General features: G+C 38.7%; 1 protein-coding gene across 5 annotated transcripts in view; it reads right to left on the bottom strand.

The window, feature by feature from the left end:
* Positions 1 to 17,824, bottom strand: part of AGFG1 (ArfGAP with FG repeats 1) — a 73,657-nt gene extending 55,833 nt beyond the window's left edge. For all 5 annotated transcript variants that reach the window (XM_021682959.1, XM_021682960.1, XM_021682962.1 and 2 more), the window contains exon 1: positions 17,489 to 17,824. In XM_021682959.1, the coding sequence (XP_021538634.1) occupies positions 17,489 to 17,655 (167 nt within the window). In that variant the 5' untranslated portion in view covers positions 17,656 to 17,824. The remainder of the gene's footprint in view (positions 1 to 17,488) is intronic.
* Between the last annotated feature and the right edge of the window lie 589 nt (positions 17,825 to 18,413).

The following is an 18,413-nucleotide window of genomic DNA, read 5'->3' as shown; positions in this document are numbered from 1 at the left end:
AAAAGACTATGTAAGGACTCTACGGTAAAGAATTCAAAAAGTAATTAACCACTTAAATATTTTCACATTTCCTAAGAAAATGACAAGGATTTGTTAAGTCTGGAGCTATACAAATATTCTAATCAAACAGCCATTACCTTTAAGCTTGAGGCTGATCTGAAAACTGAAAACTAACCCAAGAAAACTGGAAATTATTAACCCATAAGAAGTCTCACCTCTCCTTCAATTAAAATAAAAATTTATAATAAAGGACATTTCAATCACCTCAGAAGGCAGTAAGTGTTCAAGAAGAAACTGAAGAGACATGAAGGAATTCGAGAAATACCTGGATACATGATTAAATGCCTTTGAAGTTCTTTTACAACCTTGAAGCCTTTTCTGTATAGATGGCCTTAAGAGAACTTTGTATCTATGTTTCTTGATCATGTTTACAATGCACATTAAATACTGATAGAAATGCACTCAGAGAAGAGTAAAAATTACATTTTGTCCAGTTATCATCACAAAGTGGCCTACTCCACGACCCACAAAAATAAGGGTTAAATAATCGATGCAATGTAACAATCTATGCAAAGCTTCATAAAATTATGTCTGAGTCATGCTCTCTGCCAAAGGCCTCATTTGGAATCCAAGTTCTAAAACAGATTATTAATACTTTTACATAATTTGTCATAGTCATCTTGCAGTCATCCATGCTGATTGAGAGATTTAACAACGATATAAAATAATAAATGAACCAAAAGTCTTTTAAAAACCTGGAAACATTTCTGAACAATTAAATACGGTGTGTAATAATCCTAGAAATTCACAGTATTATAATTCAACAATAAGGGAAATTCAGAATTAACAGAAGGTCCTCAATTATCATATCCCACTCCTCTCTCCCTGACAACTGTCAGAGATAGGTGGTTCATCTTTCGAATCATGCTTTGAATTAGGGCAAAGCACTCTGTTTCATTATTTTGAAGACGGAAAACATTAAGTTGGGTTTTGTTGCTGTTTTGTTTAAATTTTAAACTAACTCATTTACTTCTAGCTCTTGGTTAAGTTATAAGATACAGAAATAAAGATTGCACAGCAGAAGGAACCGAACACACCAATTTCATCCTTGTAAAACTTTAAAACTTAACTATGAAAAAACAACTACAGAATGAATTATTTTCAAGTAAATTTGCAATCACAAAGTAAGGCTTTAAAAATATCTTCTAGAGGGCACCTTGGTGGCTCAGTTGGTTAAGCATCTGACTCAGGTTTCTTCAGCTCAGGCCCTTATTTCAGGGTTGTGAGATCAAGCCCCAGCCCAGCTCTGCGCTCAGTGGGGTGTCTGCTTGAGATTCTCTCTCTCCCCCCTCCACCCACTCACACGTACTCTCTCTCTAAAATAAAATAAATCTATCTTTAAAAAATAATTAAAATAAAAATATCTTCTAAATTTCCAAAAGTAAAAATGTAGGAAAGTCATTATTCATTTAAAGCAGTACACTTTGTTTTCCAATTCATCTGTATTATGAGAACAAGACTAGATTCACCATTTTCAGGGAAGCTTAATTTATGATGTGTATTTACATCCTACCTTGTTCCAAAATAACGTAAGAAGGAATTAACTTATTATTCTCTTAAATTTCACTACTCTTCCCTCTAACTTAGCAACTCAATCTTTCCTTATTTCCTAATACCTCCTTCCTTGTTCCAGCCAACCATTTACTTCTCCACCTCCCTTACAGTATCCTTTTAAAAAAGGAAAAGGCAAAGGAGTAATTTTCTAATGAGGAAATGTCAAACACTATTACAACAGTGTATGTATGTTTTGGATAAGAAATTTTGGAGCAAAGGGGCGCCTGGGTGGCTCAGTTGTTAAGCGTCTGCCTTCGGCTCAGGTCATGATCCCAGGGTCCTGGGATCGAGCTCCGCATCGGGCTCCTCGCTCCGCGGGAAGCCTGCTTCTCCCTCTCCCACTCCCCCCACTTGTGTTCCTGCTCTCACTATCTCTCTCTCTGTCAAATAAATAAAATCTTTAAAAAAAAAAAAAAAGAAAGAAAGAAATTTTGGAGCAAAGAATTATGCCCCTATATTTCTCAGACCATTAAATGAGGAAACCCCTGATTCATTTTTATTTATGTTGTACAGATGTAATCTCATGAGAACAGTATAGTGTATAGCTTATTCACTCACAGATCTCATGGTCCTATGGTATCACAGGATCTACTTATGCATAAAGAAGGCATTCATATTATTTAAATAAGTGATAATATTCTGAACTTACAAAACAAATACAACCAGAATGAACTCATAACCAAACTATGAAAAGACAGTTTTTCCCACTAAACAAGAACATTTAGTATAGGACTTCTTTAAGTGAGCTGACTCGGTGCATTTAAAATAGGACTCAATTTACACAACTGCAAGACACAATTTTGCCAGGCCACAATAATTATACAAATTACGTAACTCCAAGGAAATTTTACATTTGTTCATGTTGCCTTCTCTAATTGCCCTTTTATTCCCATTTACTCAGGCAGATTAACCATACTCTCAATGCAAGGATATACACAGATTTTTCTCCTTTTAGCCTCCAAAAGCTTTACGTAGATATTACATGCTTATAAAATAATTCAGTTAAAAAAAGTAGTTAAATCCAAAGTGAAAATTGATAGTCTCATGCACTACGGTAGGATAAATTCACCAATTTGTATCAAATCAAGAACCTCATTCATACCTTCTGACCCAGTAGTACCCTTTAACAATCTATTCTAAAGGAATCTGAAACATAGCTAATTATGTACAAGACGTTCATTAAACAGGATTCATAACAGGAAAACATGAGGAATACCTCAATATCAAAGAGGAAGTGATTAAATAAATCACAGTAACACTGTAAACATTATGCATACTTATGGTTATGTTTTAAGTTTTTAGGATGAAAATTATACAGTATTCTCAGAACTACATAAAAAAAATCTCTGCAAAGAAAACAAACTAAATACCCCCAAATGTTAGCAGTTCTTGCATATAAATGATAGGATAGGATGATTTCTTTCTATTTATAATTTTCCATTCTCTCCAAGTTTTCCACAATGAATATGCATTATTCTATAATAGGAAAAAGAAACAGCAAGAAATAAGAAAGAGTCCAACTGACTAGTAGCAGTAGTCAAAAATTTTGGACTTTCAGTCCTGGCTGTATGGATGTGAATGTCTGTGCGGAAGAATTAGAGAAAGAAAATATGGGAAGGGGAGAACAATCTTCCTTTCTAAGGCTTTCCTTCAGTTTTTCTAAAAAACCTGGAAAGCCTTTCCTCCAGTTTTTCTAAAAAACCTGGAAAGCCTTTCCTCCCAAATATACCCACCAGCATCAACACTTTATCTTCATTTTATTTCTCTAAATCAGGGTTTTCTCAATTTTGGCACTATTGGCATTTGGGGCCAGGAGGGGGTTGCTCTGTGCATTGTAGGATGTAGAGCAGCATCCCCAAAGTCTATCCACTAAATAAACAGTAGCATCCTCAAACCAGTAGAGACAATGAAAAATGTTTCCAGATGCTGCCAAATCTCCCCCAGGGAGCAAAATCCCTCTAGTTGAGAATCACTGCTCTAAATATGCCAAATGTTCATTACCAAGCAAAAGAAATTACTGGAATTCCTTTGGCTCTTTACTGAATATAAATCCTACCTAAGTTCAATCTTCTACAAAACACTCTACACATTCACCCCATATACAATAAAAAAAAGTTGAATTTTCCCATAAAGTCATTATTTTCAGAACAGAAAATAGAAATTAAGTTTTTCTATGAAATGATAAATAACAAGATAAATATACAAGTTTAAAATGTGTCTAGTACATATTAAATTTAAATTAGAAAAGACTAAGGAAAGTATCCACAAAAAATAACCAAACATGGAACTATATTATGTCAAACATGCTTAAAACAAAATATAAGTTAATAAGGCAGAACAAAATTAATATTTATGAAGTACCTATACGGCATATTTAATCTCATTCAATTTCTACTTTCAATTGTATGGTAGACCAGATATTCTGAAAAGTCTCCTCTGCTAAAATATGAGAGATACTCTGTAAGTTACAAACCAAAACCAACAAAAAAAATCCTAACTGTTAACATATTGTTGAGCTTTCTAGAAAGTAAAGGAAATCTCTAATGATCCCCTCCCAAAAGGAAAAAAAAGACAAAAAAAAATTTAAAACTGAGCAGGAACCAGAAGAGTGACACGTTATATCCAAAATTTAGTATTGCTCAGAAGGCAAATACCAACCAAAAATAGCAAAGACAAGATGAAAGAGCTGAGAACCTCAGATTAAACCTAAAGATCCTGGATGAGAAAAAAGCTGCTTCAGGCTGTAGTATCCCTGGGTCCCACCAGAAGAATATGCAAATCCCCTCAGGAGGAATGCACTTTCAATCTATGCTACCAGGATTTGGAAAAATTAGGTTCAATAAATCATCACACAACAACAAAATGTGACACTGGGCTTGTCAGTAGAAACATCTTTAGACCCACCTCTCCCAAAGACTTTAGATATTGGAGTGATCAAATACAAAATAGAAAATATAGTACATAGGAAACATTATAACAAATAAAAGGGCATAAAAATAAACAAGATATATGTAGTTATCACAATAACCATGCAGCTTTAGAAGTCAGAACTTTTAGAAATGAAAAACTATAAATGTGGAAATTAAACACTCAACAAAGCAGGTAAAGAGCAGATTAGACACACCAAAAAAGAAAATTGGTGAATTAGTAGAAAAAAATCCAGAAAGCAGCACAGACTAAGGAGACAGAAAAGACAAAAGGAAGAAAAAAGGATATTAGAAGGTCTAACATATCTAATCAACAGTCTTCAAAGATTTATTATTTTGAGAGAAAGAGAGTGGGAGTGGGGAGTGGGGAAGGGCAGAGGGAGAGAGACAATCTCCAGCAGACTCCCCACTGAGGGCTGGATCTCACTACCCTGAGATCATGACCTAAGCTGAAAACCAAGAGTCTGACACTTAACCTGACTGAGCCACCCAGGCGCCCTCTAATCAACACTCTTACTTTTGAGAGTGCAAATGAAAAAAAATGAGGAGAGGTGATATTTGAAGAGATCATGGCTGAGATTTTTTGGATCCAGTGAAAGGCATGCATCTACAGATAAGGAATTACAGCTTATCAAAAACAAGACAAATAAAATCCACACTTAGAAACATTTTGTTCAAACTTCAAAAACAGAACAATCTTAAAAGCAGTCAGAAAGACCAAGAAAACAAAATTTGACTAAAAGTAGACTTCTCAATGGAAACCAAAAGATAACACAAAATTATCTTTAAGTAGTAAGAAAAAATAACAGTTGTGAACCCAGCAAAACTATCTCTGAAAGTATAAGATCAAAATAATATTTTCAGATAAACAAAAACCAAGAGTTTACCCCAGGAGATCCTCACTAAAGAAATACAGATTGTAGAAGAAGAATGACCCCAGGAAGGTCCTGAAATGCAAAGAGGTAAGGAAAGAAACTGGTAAACATGTTTAGGTAAATTTAAACAAACATCATCTAATTTTAAAATGTCCAATTTGTGAGGAAGAACGGGGATTAATTTAACATCTCATCAACAGTAGCCCTTAAGTGAGGGTACTTTGTACTTTTAAAGACCTTGTGTTATTAAGATTAAAATACTGATTAACTCTAGAATGTCAATATGGAGAATAAAATTTCAATGATGACCATAAAAGTACATGGAATTTACAGCTTCCAAACCAGTATAAAGGGAAAAATCAAATAAAAACAAAAAACTGTCATTTTTTGAAATAAAATTAAACACACAATTTCCATATGACCTAGCAATCCCACTCTTAGTTTTTACCCAAGTGAAATGAAAACTTATGTTCACCCAAAAATTTGTATATAAATATTTGCAGCAGCTCTATTCATATGAATCAAAAACTAGAAACCCAACTGTCCTTCAAATGGGAAATGGATAAATTCACAAACAATGGAATACTAACTACTCAGCACTAAGAAGAAATGAACTACTGGAATATGCAACTAACTTGGATTAATCTTGAAGGTACTATGCTGAGTGAAGAAGGCAATCTGAAAAGGTTACATACTTAAGATAGAATTTCCATGACATTCTCAGAAAGAAAAACTACAGTGTTGAGAGAACTAAAGGTAGTTGGCAGGAGTTAGGAACAGATAAGGGTTAATTTAAGAAGAGTCTTCAGGGGTGCTGGAACAGTTCCATGTTCTGATTGTGGTGGCAGTTACACGAATCCATACACGTTAAGACTCATACAACTGTATACCAAAAAAGTTAATACTGATGTAGGTTAACTTAAAAAATAAAACACTATAGTCTTGATTCTATGTTACTAGTCACAGTAACCACAATTTTCACACTAATTAAAATAAATATTTTCTCATTAGTGGATCTACCTTCTCCTCTACCTACCAAGTTTGATCAATTAACTGAATGAAATCTAATCAAAACTGAATTATTTATCTAGTTATTTCAAAGGTGTATTCGTGGAAGCTGGTGCCACTTCCCTTTTTTTGCTAAGTCTAGTCTAGCTGTCATGTGAATTCAATGTTTATAGAACATTTCACTGTAATGACATTAGTCATAACTATTGGATGAAAGTGTTGGACAAGTAAGCCACATCATTTTCATAGTGCCAATATTGAAGTACCACCCATTCCAGATCCTAAAATACACATTTTAAGTCTCCAATTTAGTGCAAAAAAAAAAAAAAAAAATTAAATAATGACTCATTTAATAACAACAGTATTGATATTTTGAAAGCATGTTTGCCAGTTAATTGGTTTCAAGAAGTTCCAAAGTCACCTACTGGTAGCGCCCAGTATGTTTTCACAGTATAATTAAGTCATATGCAGATCCCCAGGCACTTTAGTTTTAAGGACCACCACCCAGGTATGACTATAACCAGATGGTGTGACTCATTCCATATGTCCACCAGTACGCTGCTCTTAACTATGCCTCAAACAATCTTGCAACTAGCTATTTGTTCAACTCAAAAAACGATGTGTGCTAGGTGAATAAGAAAGCTTGTTTAGTTTTATTCATTGTTTTTCTCCTGCTGGGAGAGAAGCTGGTTAAAATATTTTAATAGACTGTGGAAATTTATGTGGTTGCTAATCTTGACATGAAGTAATAAAGTTAATTTGACATTTAGATCTATCCCAATCCTAGTTATTTAGTAAAAAATTATATATAAATAATGGTTAATTCAGAAAAATTATACACTTAAAATCTACAACAGATAGAAGATGCCTTTAACAGGACATCAAGATTTTAGAAACTATTGATGACAAGGCACTGTATGTACTGGATAGTCCAAAATATTAGTCTATCCAGAACCCAACTTTAAAACACTGAAAACAGGGGCGCCTGGGTGGCTCAGTCGTTAAGCGTCTGCCTTTGGCTCGGGTCATGATCCCAGGGTCCTGGGATCGAGCCCCGCATCGGGCTCCCTGCTCCGCGGGAAGCCTGCTTCTCCCTCTCCCACTCCCGCTGCTTCTGTTCCCTCTCTCGCTGTGTCTCCCTCTGTCAAATAAATAAATAAAATCTTAAAAAAATAAAATAAAATAAAATACTGAAAACACACACACACGATGTAAACTACATCTGTTATTTTTGTGGTGTTTTTTTGGTTTGTTTTTCTGAAAGTCACAAATACTACACTGTAAAGTCCTTGTAACACTTAGGGGAAACATCTAAAAAATAATAAATAACAATTTAAACCTAATTAAGATATTCCAGTTAAATGTGCCCCCCCACAAACGAGGGGGTGCCTGGGTAGCTCAGTCAGTTAAGCTTCCAACTCTTGATTTTGGCCAGGTTATGATCTCAGGGTCATGAGACTGAGGGCCCCCCGCCCCATCAAGCTCCAGTCTCCACACTGGGTGGGAAGCCTGCTTAAGATTCCCTCTCTCCCTCTTCCTGTCCCTCTCTCTTTGCCTCTCCCTCTCCACCCATCCTGCTCATGCTCACTCTCTCTCTCAAAAAAAAAAAAAAAAAAAAAGGCAGACAAAACCCAAGAATGTCTTCACAAACCTCTCCAAACCTCACTGAAATGAAAGCAAAGGAATAAAAAGGCATTAATCCACAGAGACAGAGAGGCATAGAATAAGGGAGGAGGCCAAAAGCATACTATAGTTCTCTAATAAAATTTGGAAGATAAAAAGTGAATATACCAGCAGTAACTGACTTTGCAGAGTAAAGAAAAGCAAAACAGAAGCTCCTTCAGAGAGAAGCCAACTAGAAGCTGATTCCCACTACAGAACCTCTGAAAGATTCACGAAAGAAATTAGAGGCAGGTTAGGGGGATTTACATAGGGTCAAAAATAAACTCCCAGTTCCCCTACAACCAACGACTACCCCTACCAGGCCCTAGGCAGAAGTCTGAATGAAAACTTAATCTGCAGAGATTATCCAAACAGACTCTGGACTCAGGCATAGCGAAGGACTGTTATTAGGTATCCCTAAATCTAGTCTAGCAGTCATGTGAATTCAATGTTTATAAAACATTTTAATGTAATGACATTAGTCATAACTATTGGATGAAAGTGTTTGACAAGTAAACCACATCAAGGAATTAACTGAGACTCTACCTACTGAATGATAGATTATGTGCCCCTAGTCTCCTCCCTCAGGATCCTAGAAAAATGGCAACCAGGCTTTTTTAGTCAACAAGAAAGAATACTGGAGAAAATATCTCTGAACTAAAAAAAAAACATGACTTCCAAACCAATGAGTCCAAAAGAATGGCTACAGTACTCCCAAAGAGGGAGGGGGAAAATGGGGCACAAAGAATCAGTAATAAGAATAGCATCAGGGGGTGCTGGGTGGCTCAGTCATTTAATCTTGGTTCCGGCCTACGTCGTGATCCCAGGGTCCTGGGATGGAGCCCCAATTCAGGCTTTGCACTCAGCGTGGAGTCCACTTGGGATTCTCTCCCTCTGCCCCTGACCCCCACAATGCTCTCGCACTCTCTCTCTCAAATAAATAAATCCTTAAAAAAAAAAGCAGCATCAGACTTCCCAACATCAAGACTGAGGATGTGAACATAATTAAGCACTGCCTTAAAACCTCAAGGATAAAGTATTTCCACCTTATGAATGGGGACGACTATCAATTTAAAAATGAGGGCAGAATGAGACATTTATAGCCATACACCTCTCAAAGCGATCTCCCACTGGCCTTTAATCAGGAGGTTAAGGGAGATGTGGGGTCCTGGAAAGAGAGTGCCCAACACAGGTTAGGCATGAAAAGAATTTCAGTCCCAGGATGACCACTGCATAGCAGGTCTAGAGAGCAGCATTTCTAGACTAGAAGATGACAAAAGTACCCAGAAAAGATTTATCAATTTAAAACAAAAATAAAAAGGTACCTAATGTGTTTGATCATATTGAAAGAAGTTTTATGCCTCAGAGAGACTATCTGGGGATATATTAATGATACATACATGAAAAAGCAAATGAAGAGAACTATACAAGTACAAACTTCAGGGGGAAAAAGCTTGTACAAGTAAGAAATAACAATAGTAATTTACTATACTACTAAGCTGAGAACAATATATATACTTGCAATAAGGAAAACACTAGTGATTTAACCAACAACTGTGATAACATTATACAGAAGAGGTAGAGACAGTAGGTGGAAAAGGAGAAAGAAGTGTTAAGAGGACCAAATCCTATCTTCCTCTCTGTACAGAAGTCAATATATAAAGCCAAAACTGAAAAATTTTTTAAAATAGCTCTAAGTGTGTTAGCTAGAAATACTAAGGTAAACATAGAAGAAGGGCATACACAAGAGTTGACAGTCACTATCTAAGGCAATCAGAAATGGAGGAAGGGAACAGGTGACTACTGTTATTCATTTAAAGCCTTTGCTTTTTTAAATTATATGCATGTATTCTTTTGACAAAAATTAAAACTGAATTAAAAATTAAGCATAAACAAGAATGGATATAAACAGCTCTTGCTCTTCAAAACTAAATTTAGCTGACATACACTTACAGATTGTTATCTTTGATGAAAAAGTTTGAGGAATTTTTCTAAAATTTCTAAAGTGGCAAGTCTCTTTACTAGACACCAGAGATCTTTTTGTAGAAGTACCTACTGAACACAACTGTTCCAAATTAGAGCCACCAAGATTCAATGAGTAAGAGATAAAGCTCTGAAGACAAAAGAGTTTTCACATCTTCCCATATTATTAGTTCCACTGATTTTAATTCTCCCCATCAAAGAGCTTGCACAGTCTAACAAAAAATGGGGGAAGAACAAGAATTTTTAGAATCTTGACAATGACAGGAAAAATTCTTCTCTTCCTTTTGTAAACATGCATGTTTCTCTGTAACTTCCATACACTTGTCTCCTATCTCCCCCTAGAGAATATATCTATTACCTCTTCCACATATAGCCCTTAAAATTACCCAGAGGTAGTGACCATATGTACAGCTCTCCACATCCACTAGTCTTCTTCAAGCTAACAACATTTCTGGCTCCTGCAAATGTTCTTCTCATACATAGTTTTAAGTCTGCTTATCATCCTGATAAAATTCCTTAGAGTATGCTGCAGTTAATATACCTCTTAAAAGAGGCAACCAGAATAAAGGCAAGGTGTAATTATGACTTTCCTCCCTCTAAAACAGCATGGTACCAATCAAAAAGAGACCACATCTTACTCAGGAGTCTTTGAAAAAAATATGTTCTAACTTAAAAAAAAAAAAAAAAAAACCCTATCATTCCTCATATTTCGAGGAATTCAAACAAGTCCCCCATCCTTACTGTAACATAAGTTGATGAATTTCATTCTTATCACACCCAATCAGGGGTCTTTAAGGCAAAGAGCTCTCATGTGTGGGCCTACAAAGGATGTCACAAGGAACCTGCTACTAATTAAGTACCCAAAGTTATGAATGATTTCCCTTTTTTTTAATATACATTAGAGGAATCCATGACGGGTATTCCTAACCAATTATCACTCTGACTATATGAAGTGGGAAATGCAGGGGCACCTGGGTGGCTCAGTTGGTTAAGTGACTGCCTTTGGCTCAGGTCATGATCCTGGAGTTCCAGGATTGAGTCCGCATCTGGCTCCCTGCTCAGTGGGGAGTCTGCTTCTCCCTCTGACCCTCCCCCCTCTCACACTCACTCTCCCTCTCTCATTCTCTCACTCAAATTAAAAAAAAAAAATCAAGTGGGAAATGCATTAATCAGTCAGGGGGAAAATGGGAAGGGTAACACCACCTAGTCCTGAATATCTCCATAGGAATTTCTCAAGAATGTGAGCATTATGCATGTTGTATAGAAAAGAGTGAAAATATGATGTCACCATACCACACATGCTTAAAAGTTTTCCCAGGACAAGAAGATGTTCATAGCACTACAGAAGAGTCCCTCTTAATCAATTTGCGAGATGAATCCATTTTCTCCTCCCTTCTGAAAAACCTACAGGAAATCCCTACTGCACAACAAACATTCATAGCTAGGAAGCCACTCTCCTGCTCCTTCCAACTGAGTTTTATGTTTATCAAGAGTTGTTTAATATAATAACTTGGTAATACAGTTGGCATAGTATTTGGTAAATATACAGTTGAAGTGAATATTTTGTAAAATACTGACACAAGTGAGAACTGTTTCCATAAAAACGAAGTATTTTAGAGACAACTAAATTCAATTACCATGAAAAGCTGTTACTTAACTGCAGAAAAGAATTGTGAAAGACTGAAAGATCTAGAACAATCCAGCACTCAACTTACCTTTTTTTTTTTTTTTTAAGATTTTATTCATGTTTGACAGAGAGAGACACAGTGAGAGGGAACACAAGCAGGAGGAGTGGGAGAGGGAGAAGCAGGCTTCCTGCGGAGCAGGGAGCCCGATGCAGGGTTCGATCCCAGGACCCCGGGATCATGACCTGAGCTGAAGGCAGATGCTTAAAGACTGAGCCACCCAGGCGCCCCGCACTCAACTTACTTTTAAAAAGTAACTTAATATTCTAAACACTGTAAACACAATGTGAGTCTGGGTTATACCAAAGGGACAAAGATCTAATCAGTGGAACCACATTCAAAGAAAAGTACTAGGTATTACATTAAAACATTGGCAAATTAACAATTATGTTAAAATAAAAACATACAATGTATATAAAAACATACATATATATGCATACATACATAATTGACTTTTAAAATAAATCTGATCACTATCTTATTTTTTATTATTATGTTATGTTAATCACCATACAATACATCATTAGTTTTTGATGTAGTGTTCCATGATTCATTGTTTGCGTGTAACACCCAGTGCTCCATGCAGAACATGCCCTCTTTAATACCCATTACCAGGCTAACCCATCCCCCCACCCCCCTCCCATCTAGAACCCTCAGTTTAAATCTGATCACTATCAATCCTACACGCACAGGGTGAGAGGTTTTAATTACAATTCAGACAAAGAAAATAGCAAGAGAACTCATTCATGGCAGTATAAATGGGCCAAATTCAAAACAGTCAGCGTCAAAATCCCATTACACTCACAATATACAACAGCAATTTCTGAATAAAATTCAAAGAAAACACAAAGTCGAGTCGTCTAAATTTTTTTTTTTTTTTTTATTCATTAGAGACAGAGAGAGAGAGAGAGAGGCAGAGGGAGAAGCAGGCTCCCAAGGAGCAGGGAGCCCGATGCGGGACTCGATCCCAGGACCCCGGGATCATGACCTGAGCCGAAGGCAGACGCTTAACGACTGAGCCACCCAGGCGCCCCAAGTCGTCTAAATTTTTTAAAAAGCATCGCTATAAAGCAAAAATGCACGTACATCCATAAACTATCTGTCCTGCTTTTAAAAATCCAATGAAGTTTAAAATCTACTATTTAAATCCCCAAAATACAGAACTCACAATAATTTACAATATTCATGGGAAACCTTTATACCTTTGTTAGTGGTAGAATCATTAGTTCTGGATCTCAACATCAACCAGGGTTATCACAACAAAGCATTAAGAATGTATGCTAATTTTACAATTTAAGGCTGGGGGGCGGGGGAGGAATAAGAGCACCTTCCTCATAAGATTTTTATTAGAATCACACCTGACACACAGCTACCACTCAATAAATGTGACTAATAGTTATTATTGTATTTTCCATTTCAACAAATACTTTGTTATATCCCCAACACATGTACTAGTGCCAGGAAGTTCATGTTTGCTTTTAAAAAAATTCTGTCCTTCATAATGGGGAAGCATCAGATAATTTTCCCACTTATACTAAATTGAAATTGTACTACATTTTCAAAATACCTCATCAAATATAGCCACATTAGAGTACTAAAAAAATGAAAAAGGAATTTAAGACATAAATCACTGCCCACTGTAACCTCATGAGATCCTGAATATTACAGAGCTCCAAAAGAGTATTTGATTCCAATCCACTCTAATGCTAATAAATGTATAAAAAGAGATTAAATGCCTTTTCATCTAACTTTAAAGTCAAAATTCTTGCAATATTCACTACAAAAGTCAAAATGCACACAAAATTAATAACGTGTAAGTTAATATCAGGCTATATTTATACACCCATGAAATTCCCACTTCAAATCCCCTGTCCACATAAAATAGCTGGTATTGAGACAGTGTTTCTTAAATGTTATATTTTTACATAAACCCTCTCTGAAAAACTTGTGAATCACTTTTTAAAGATAAACAATTCTTATTTACGGATTATACTAATGTTAAATAATTTGGTCTAAAACTAGTCTTTAAATCAACTAAAGTTCTTTGGCATGAAGGCAATGTTTTGTTGTTGGCTATCCATTCATAATTTTAAGTATTTCGGCAGCTAGAACCAGAACGAAAGTGACAAATCAGTTACAATACCCCCATTCTACCTCAGTAATAAATAGTATAACTGCACCAAATTTAAAGTTTTGCAATCTAAATTCAGTTATATACTCTGAATGAGCATTAAACAAGCATATGACAGTCGTCGGGAAAAAGATTCCGAGTCTACTAAAATAAACAGTAAGATGCTTGTTCAATTTGTTTAAACAAAGATACTCTAAATTAATGATAAAAGGTATGTGACAGTAGATACTGTTTATTTATTTCTAGGCAATCAAGTTTTCCTGATGGTAGCTAGAGGCCTTATACTCTGAAAATCCACTGCTTAGCCTCATCCTTTCACATAGTATATGTTCAGTAACTACTCAAATTGTACCATCTAATCCTCATACCAACTTTAAGCTATGTATTATCTTAATACAAAAGAAACTGAGGCTGAGAAGATGGATCCAGGTCAACTGGCACATGGTGACCTGGCTTAATACCTTGCCCTAGTCACAAAGCTAGTGGCAGTGGCAGAATCTGATTTCAAAATTATATTTTTCCAAGTATACCATCTCATCTAAATAGCAAACATATAATAATTATAAACTCAATAGTTAATTCTTCTCAAATTATATTCCTTTATTACTGCTTTTCAAGGACAGAAATCCTTAGGAGCTTCAATAGGTCCCTTCAATATTTTTGCAATAGACATTTGATCCAGCATTTATTCCTTCCTTCCCAAGAATCCCAGATTTCTGATTTGAGACTCTATTTGGGGATCTTTGTTGTTCTAATGAAGTCACTGTAGAATAGGAGTCCAATCAGGGCACTATTCAAGGTAGCTGTATGACCTGAGTGAATTGCAGAACTTCTGGAAAAGTTGGGACATGATATAAAATAAGGCAATATGCAGCCCCAGGAGCTGGAAGCAGCCATCTTTGGATGAGAGAAATCTAGGCAACATCATTAAGCCACTGGAAAAAGTCTTACTTAAAAACAGAAAAATCCAAACTCATAGACTTTTGTAAGGGTGCTTTTCGTTTCAGTGTTCTTTCACATACTGTTCCCTAGTCATGGAATATCCTTTCCCCCTTGTTAATACCTCCCATCTACTGGGCAGCTATTATGTACCAGGCATCAGGTGAGACGTTAAACACATGCTCTCGCTAATACTGAAAACTAATCTACATCCAAAATCTACAAGGTAAACCTTATCCTCACTATTCATGGATGAGAAAATTCAAACTCAAGGAGACTGAGTGACATTCTCAATACCACACAGCTAATAAGCAGAGCAAGGATTTAGGACCAGGTTTATCTAGCTCACAAGTACTTGTTCTTTCAAGAACATGAAGCAGTCAACCACATGGATCTTGTCTTTAAAGGTCTTTGCTCAGGCATCAGATCTTCTGTGAAGCTTTCTCTACCCATTTACGTATTTCAGGGATAGCTCATTTAGAGAAAGGAAATATTACAACGTGTCATCACTGTTTACATATTTAAAATGCAGGCTCCTTAAAGACAGGAGGATCCAAGGAACACCAGTACCTCCCACAATGTATGACATAGGCCAGTCAAGCAATAAACATTTGTAAAATCATCAGTGAATGGAGATATGAAGCCCTATCTATTACAGATTAAATTATTTAAAATAAACAATTGTCATTATACTGAGATATCCTCTTATATACAATGTTTCAGAAATGTGGGTTTTAGGAAGAAAAGTGTAAATATTTCTTGATCTCATACATTTGCTGCATAGACTAAATGTTACCCTGCGAGATGTAAGAACCACAGAGAAATGTCAGAAATTCAAAACAGTAACTATATACATTTTTTCCAAACCAAGTATTTCATATGTACCAAAGGATCTTGTGTTTAGTAAACAAAGGACATATTTACTATGCACATAATAAAAATCAAATACACTTAAAACACTGGACTGTTGGCTTCGTTCTAGAACCAAAGTTGCCTAATCCATGTCACTTTATCTGTAAGTGAAAAGTATGAACCAAACTATCTCCTAGATTCCACCCAGCTCTATGATTCCGCTGTAATTCAATAATATCACTAACTGTCAACTTCTCAGAGTGCTTCCCTAACTACAATCTAAAAGTAACCTCTCAAACAAGGTCTCTGCTATCATACTATTTTAGTGCATACTTATCCCAGACATTTTTCTCATTTAATTACTTACGTATTATTATCTCCCCTAGTAGAATGTAAGCACCAAAAGAACAGGGATTTTACTGTATTCATCAGCACATCCCAAGGCTTCACAAAGAACACAGTAGACACCCGGTATATGTTTGTTGAGGAAATAACATTCAAAGACTAATAATGCCTTGTTGCCCAACATGAAGGAAAAAAAAGCAAATCGTGCACTGCTGGGCATGTCCTGCATTTTCCAAATATTTTCTAATGTATTATGGTACTTTGCCTCAGTATTAATCTTACAAAGGTTTTTTCTTGGCGGGGGGGGGGGGGGGTGCCCAAATTACTTTATATGAAGGAATGCTACAAATGAAGAACCTAAGTATATGTTTTGGTGTAACAAAGGTTTTAAGTGACTACTTTAAATACAAGATAATTAGTACATAAAAGCAACTTATCAGTTCCAAAATCATCCGCAAACTTTCCAAAGAAAATTTCAGAGAAACAGAGTAACAAGAATCTTATCAAAATAATAGCTTAATGAAGCAAAGAAGAATACAATCCAACCCAATAAGTCAAGAGGGTAGTCTCCATTTTTCTGAAGCAATGCTGTCTTCCCATCTCTCCCAATTTCTGTTTACAGCCTGATACCGATACTGATAAGAGAAGTCTTACAGACACCACCACAAGTACAATGACACAGCTTCTAGTCAGTATCCTGTTTCCATTAAAACTTTCCCCAAACTCAAGACTCTCTTTGGACCATAAAGCTAAAACCCTACCACCTCACATCTGCTTCTCTTCCTCTCTCGCAATTAAGCCTCTCGAACTTTTCCCTTGGGATTCAAATCTCTGCCATCAAGACATTTTAATCCCGCTACTATTCCTAAGTGCCTGCTTTCTCCCAGTGACCTCGGTACTCTCCACCCGAGGGAAAAAAAGCCCAGGCTACGCATCCTTGCTCTTTTCCACCCTAGCTTCTCCCCCACCCCCTCTCCGGGCGCCCGGCAGGTGCCTCGTTGGGGACCTCTGCGCCCCAGCCGCCGAGAGGCGGGGCACACAAAAGACCCGCACGGCCCTCCCCAGCCTCCTCCGGTCTCTCCCCTACAGCCCCAGCGGGTCAGCGCCCTGGAGAGCGGAGGCCCGAGGGAGGCGGCGCCTGCTCCGCGGGACCAGCGATGCTCGCCCCGGGCGCCCCTTCCTGACCCCACCTTCGCCCACGCCCCACCCACGAAGGCTGCCCCGGGTCGGGACCCTCGCCCGGAGAAACCGAAAGCGCATCCCCAGCCCGGAGGCAGGGGCCGAGCGCATCCCACCGACCGGCCTCCGCCGCCCCTCCCGGCTCCCCCGCGCCCCAACTGCCGCCCCGGCCCGAGCGGGCGCCCCCGCTGGCCTCCCGCGCCGCCCGGCGCCCCCGCCCCGCCGCCCGCTCCCCCGCCCCCCAACCCGGGGGAAGGGCCCACGCCCGCCCGGCCGCCCGGCACTCACAGGCTGCCGGAGCAGGAGGTACAGACGAAGGAGCCGACCGTCATGTTCACGTAGGTGGGGCCGCGCTGGTCGCAGTCGAAGCACTTTCGGTTGTGCGGGAGACCGGTCATGTCCCGCAGCATCTTCAGGTGCTTCTCCTCCTGCTTCCGCTTCGCGCTGGCCGCCATGGCCGCGACGCCGAGGGAGGAGGCCGGCAGGGCCGGGAGCGGGAGCCCGGCGGCGCTGCGCCGGGGGCCCGCGGTCCCACGGGCCGCCCTGGCCGCGGCCGCCGCCCTCCGTCAGCGCGCGCCGCCCGCGCCGGACCTGGCCGCCTCGGCTCGACTCGACTGCGCTGGGCGCGGCGCGGACGCTGCGGAGCGCGGGCTGACGGGTCACACCAACCGGCCCGGCCGGGACAACCGCCGCCGCCTCCGCCGCCGCCGCCACCTTCCCGACTTCTCCGGAGAGGAAAAGAAGAGGAAGGGGGACGGCAAGAGGAGGCCCGCCCTGGGCGGCCGGAGGCCAAGTGTCGGCCTGCGCCCTCTGCTGGCCAGGAGGAGTTAGTTACTGCGGCCGCGCTGAGGCCTGGATTTGGGCGGGGGCAAAGTAGCAAAGATACAAAGGTGCTGGTGATAGACGGTATTTATTAGAGAGCTTATATGTGCTAAGCGCATTACCTGACTTAACTTCCTCCCCTGCTCAGAACTCTCCAAGGGCTGCCCACTGCTTTGGGGATAATTCTAGGGTTCCTTACTGTGCCTTGAAAGGCGCTCCCTCATCTAACCCAACCTCCCTCTGTCCTCTGTCACCATCCTGGTTTCTCACTACACTGGCTTTCCGTTTGTACCCCACACACGACAAGCTCCCTTCTGACCCAGAACCCTTGCCCTGCTGTTCTTTCTCTATTAAGGTTTCTCAGTCCTGCCACTATTCACATTTTGGACTT

This window comes from Neomonachus schauinslandi, chromosome 3, assembly GCF_002201575.2.
Source record: "Neomonachus schauinslandi chromosome 3, ASM220157v2, whole genome shotgun sequence".
Lineage (NCBI taxonomy): Eukaryota > Metazoa > Chordata > Mammalia > Carnivora > Phocidae > Neomonachus > Neomonachus schauinslandi.
The sequence above is the reverse complement of the archived record's forward strand: the minus strand, read 5'-3'. Positions and strand labels throughout refer to the sequence as shown.